At 31.4% G+C, this 5,360-nt stretch overlaps 1 protein-coding gene across 2 annotated transcripts; it reads left to right on the forward strand.

Annotated features, from left to right (window-relative positions):
- The first annotated feature begins 661 nt into the window (after nt 1-661).
- Nucleotides 662-4,938, forward strand: LOC106462291 (glucose-6-phosphatase-like). Of its 2 annotated transcripts, XM_022389495.1 has the most exons (8): nt 662-820; nt 1,136-1,241; nt 1,509-1,673; nt 2,263-2,378; nt 2,638-2,731; nt 3,106-3,227; nt 3,723-4,098; nt 4,226-4,938. In XM_022389495.1, exons 2-8 carry the CDS (start codon nt 1,189-1,191, stop codon nt 4,395-4,397), a joined length of 1,098 nt encoding a protein of 365 aa, XP_022245203.1. In that variant the 5' UTR covers nt 662-820; nt 1,136-1,188; the 3' UTR covers nt 4,398-4,938. The 2 variants fall into 2 exon arrangements, with proteins under 2 accessions (XP_022245203.1, XP_013777646.1); XM_013922192.2 differs by having other exon boundaries at nt 663-820; nt 3,723-4,380.
- Nucleotides 4,939-5,360: the final 422 nt, after the last annotated feature.

The raw sequence follows: 5,360 nt of genomic DNA on the forward strand, positions 1-5,360 counted from the left end.
TACTACTTTCTATACGATACTAATTAAACTAAAACTTAAAATAACTAACCCAAACTCGAGTCGTCTTACGAATAAGAAGAAGTAATAGTACTAACTATACGAAGCGCTCGAGTTTTTGGGGTCTTATTTGAATTTTATTATACTTTATATGTGGTCTTTTGTGCTAACTCTTTTATCATGATAGATTTAACAAGTGTTTTCGTTTTACAGAATTTTCATTACCAACATATGTTTACCTCGACCGTGTTTCGTTGAATACCGATAAGTTGCGTAATTATATTTGTTCGAATCAACTAAAGAGTGTAATATAATAACTAGATTTTAGTTAAGGACGTCAGTAATATAATGTGAATACATCGTGTGACGCTAATACAGAATCAGCCAGTTGACCGCTAAATAACAAGATTGGAGTAAACAACGTTTAAGGTTACGTCGTACTATTCACACAAATTAAAAGTTAAGCTTCTTGTCCAATGAATAAAAAGAATTTTAATAGCTAATAACAATACAAAAAAAAAACAATCGTTTCTCCTCTAACTTGTTCATGAGATCATTTTAAAATCTGTCAAAAAATTAAAAAGAGAACACGGCCCCAGTTACAGCACGACGAGTTACTTGGGGTTATCATCATTACTACTTGTTTTGCTCTCTAACTCTGGTTGTGCGTCAGCAAAGAAACGCAAACATCTGATTGGTCAGTGTTTTCCAGCTATATAAATATAGCTTATCCGGACTCATAACCATTAGAGAAGTAGAGACACAGCTTTCAACTGATAACTGTGTGATACTTGCTGCAGTGGTTAAGTCTAATTATTCACAGGTAAGAAAAACATATCTTACGTCAGGTCTTTTGTGGAAAATTAGTAGTTTAAATGGTGTTAATAGTTTGGAATTTGTGTATGCGAATCAATAAGATAAACAAAAAATATGTAAATACAATTTCTAATAATCAGGTTTAGAGTAATGAAAAATTAATCCTCAAAATAAATGTAAATATTTTATTAGAGCATCAATTTTATTTTTTACGAAAGAGGAACAAGACTATTAGGCAAAGAGAAGATATGCAACGGCTACTTTTTATAAAACATAATATGTTATAGGTCTATTTGAATAAAGATTTATATTTAATTTTTAGATCTTGGGAATCTTGGACAATTCTTAAAGACAATTCCTTTAGTATCAGCCACAATGGATTTGGTTTACGAAAACAGTGTTTCTGCAATTGAAACGTTGCAAACCAGGTAAGCTATATATTGTAACTATATTGTATAATACTGAAGTTTATTTCCATATTATGTTGTGTTAGAAAATAATTTTACTTCAAACTCCAAACTATCCTTAACTTAATACCATAACTGATTTACAATTCCCTCTAAAGTAACGTGTCCCATAATTATTTTGAAGTGCATACACCATTCACTTTGTTTTTTGAAGTGTACTTAAGAGTTTCGATTATCTAAATTTATTAATCTTTCATCAGTTTTAAAACTAATGATTTTTTATTGCAGATTTCAGCAGCAAAAAAACGTATTTTTCACAATTTCGAACTTTGGTGATCCTCGATATGCCTTCCTTTTCTACGCACCTTTGATTTTCTCATTGGATCGCAGAACAGGAACTAAGTTGATGTGGGTTACCATCATTGCTGAGTGGTCCAACCAAGTTTTGAAGTGGTATGTCTTATATATATATATACAGGATCTAAGAATGCAGGACGTTATATTTAGCCTCTAGACATAATTCCAAACATATACAATTTTGATGCATTTTATTCTAAGCAGCAGAACTCAAAATAATCTTTAATAAGACGCAGAAAAATGAACTTTAAAAATGGTAGGATGTTCTTCAATTTTGTTTCCTGTATCAGCTTCATGGAAACTGTTATCAATAGCGTTTTATATCCTGTATAACTTTAATTGATTCTGTTGTTGATTGTGTTTTATATACTGTATAGCTTCCATTGATTCTGTTTTATATCCTGTATAACCTTCACTGATTCTGTTGTTGATTGTGTTTTATATCCTCTATAGCTTCCATTGATTCTGTTTTATATCCTGTATAACTTTAATTGATTCTGTTGTTGATTGTGTTTTATATCCTGTATAGCTTCCATTGATTCTGTTCTATATCCTGTATAACCTTCACTGATTCTGTTGTTGATTGTGTTTTATATCCTGTATAGCTTCCATTGATTCTGTTTTATATCCTGTATAACCTTCACTGATTCTGTTGTTGATTGTGTTTTGCTTCTTCTTGTTCTAGGGTGCTGCATGGAGAACGTCCTTATTGGTGGATACACGAAACACAAGTTTACAACAAGACTGGCTCAAACACTCCAGCCATTCAGCAATACTTTATGACATGTGAAACTGGACCAGGTACGTAATATTTTGATCGCTGTTTTTCATGATTTTCAAATGTTGAAAATTCCGTTTGCAGAGAGTGCACATTGCCTGTTTTTATTAAAACCCACTTAATTATTATCATAAATGACTTGTCATAAAAAACAAAACATGAAGTAAAATATTACTGCTCTTCCTACATTCAATTCTTGTAATTCGTTTTGTAAATGTTGGTCTAATATGTATTTGAAAATAATATTGCGTCAACTTTTGGATTTTAATATTTCATTTTTAGGAAGCCCTTCAGGTCATTCCATGGTATCCGCAGCGGTATGGTACATTCTTATTACTGCTTTTCTAGAGAAGTCTGGAGCTGTCAGAAACAACCAGTAAGTAATGAACAGAAAAGATACCATGCAATTTGATGATAACAAAGAAAAACAAGTTTTGAACTAATTGTATCCACTAAAACTGAAGAGGATGAATCAGGATGCATGAATTACTCTATATATTTTTAAATAACACACGACAGAAACAACAGTAAATAATATTTAATCAACCAAAGATAGATTATTATAGATTCTATCATAAAAAATATTATTTATGGGTCAGAAAAATACCTTGCCTATCTTATAAGGTAGTATTCCAGTTTCAATTCTAATATTTTATAGAATTCTTAACGTATTATATTCTATGGTTTTAATTAAAAACGTTACATCACATCGATTTTATTTTTAATATTTATTTTATTTTCTTCTGTTAGCAAAAACATATTGGTGTCCATAAGCTGGTCAATTTACACAATTCTGCTTTGTGTGGTCAGTCTGTCTCGAGTGTACATCGCTGCTCACTTTCCTCACCAGTGCTTATTGGGAATGGTTATTGGTTAGTTGAAACTTTGGCTTATTTACCTTTTTTAATATGATATTAGGCATTTAACTAGCAATAATACATTTTTTAAAGGCGTGGTTTCTAATTAAGGCGTGGTTTGATAAAGGTTATGGACAACTGCCTATTAGAAAACGTGTACTTTGAACTCCATTTTTGGTTTGCACATCAAGCCATTTCTGTTACAAGCTACTTTACTTAACTCAAATAGTTTATAATTTCGGTATTATTGATGACTAAATTAGCAGGAGCAAGTTAAGCCAGATTCTAAGTTTAAGTGAAATGAATAATGTTTATAATATTGCTACACAATTTTTAATAATACGGAACCTTGTTCTTTCATTATCGTACAAGCTACTGAAGGTTTGAGATAGTAATGGTGATAATGTCTTATACACGAGTATCAACATGTAACATATACATGTGTAAGTAAATATCGTCCTCAGTTTCTAATTGTGAAATTCATTTGATTTCTTTTTTTTTTCATTACAGGATGTGGTCTTGCCACCATCATGAGCAAATTTTCTCTGGATACTTTGAAACTGAAGCATTACGTTATCGCTACCTTCGGTCTTCTGGGCAGTGCTTTAACCACCTACGGTGTTCTGCGTGTTTTGGGTTTGAATCCTCTTTGGTCGGTCGATAGAGCCATGAAGTGGTGCGCCAAGCAAGAGTACATCCACGTGGACACTACTCCTTTCTTTTCAATGATGCGCTATTGTGGTTACATGTTAGGTATGGGCATCGGCCTCAACTCTATGTTCAACAAGAAAGCTGAAAAGGTTCCATTCTCTATGGGTATGAAGGTTACTTCCGCTCTCTTGGCTGTTGGTGTAGCTAAGCTATCTGAGCAAGTCACACTTCCAAAGTATAACACCGCTGTGTTCTACTTCTCTGTATTTCTCGCTAATACTATTTTACCATTCCTGATGATTGCCATGGTTCCTTACATCGTGTCCAGGGTATGGCCAGTCATCTTCGGGGTCGTGGCCAAGAGGAAGCAGCAGTAGAAGTCATTTATTTGTATCATTCCACATATCATGTATCATCATAAATGGTGTACATAAAATACTAGTTTCTGGCAGTAGAACTTTACAAACCCTTCAAAGAGGAAAAGTAACAGCAGAAAAACTTGGCAGTTTGGTAAATTCTGTAAGATATATATAGAAACATGTAGCTTGAATGGATGAACACATGTAGTGTATGAATTGCTGTATTTTTTTTTGTTAAAAAATCTTCGCACTTGTTAATTTATTACTTTAATAATGGAGATTGTTGGATAAAACTCGTCATTTATATTTATATTTAATAATCAAGTAAGAATAATACAATATTTTTGAAGTATCATGAAAAATAAGCTGAAGTGTAAGTTTCAGTGATTTTTACAGCAATTTATTTTTATTTTTTTTCTAAATTTTGCATCATAATAAATTTTGTATGATGGATGTCTATCAGTAAATTGTGGCACGATTTATATGACGTAAAACCAAATTCAATATCGCGTTTATTTTCAGGCTATATATATATATGAGTATTGTACAAATATGAAATATATTCATTTTACTTTAACAATTTTAAATTGAAATTAGTGAAAAATTGTATTTTGCGTAAATATTGACAAATATTTTATTTAGTCTAGGATTGTGAATAGTTTTATTTTGTAATATCTGTAAATAGAAGTACAAAAATAAAACCTTGTAAATATATGATTTAATTAGTGCTTGGATTGTTTTGTTCTGTGTGTTACTTTATGCTGTCATACAACTGATGTACAATGTTAAACAATTACATTACAATTACTATATTTAAATCACATGTTAATGAAACCATTCTTCCTTTGGTAATACTTCTATTGAAAAAAAACATAAGAGGAAATCTTCAATAGCCATGGCTGTAATTAGATCTCAAGTCGGTCAAAAGATGGAGCTATGAGATAAAAGTACTTGAAAAAACTTGAAGCTAATCTATGAGCTGCTATGCTGCGGCTAACAATAATGCCTTACAATCACAACAATTTCGGTCAGGAATTCTCCTTTTTTAAAAACTATTATTACAACAAGGTAAAATTTGAGTATTTCAAATTTTCAAAACAGATAATAATTGCTTTGTTTCCCTTAAAACTTATCAACT

Source organism: Limulus polyphemus, unplaced genomic scaffold (genome assembly GCF_000517525.1).
Source record: "Limulus polyphemus unplaced genomic scaffold, Limulus_polyphemus-2.1.2 Scaffold1134, whole genome shotgun sequence".
In the NCBI taxonomy this organism is placed as follows: Eukaryota; Metazoa; Arthropoda; class Merostomata; order Xiphosura; family Limulidae; genus Limulus; species Limulus polyphemus.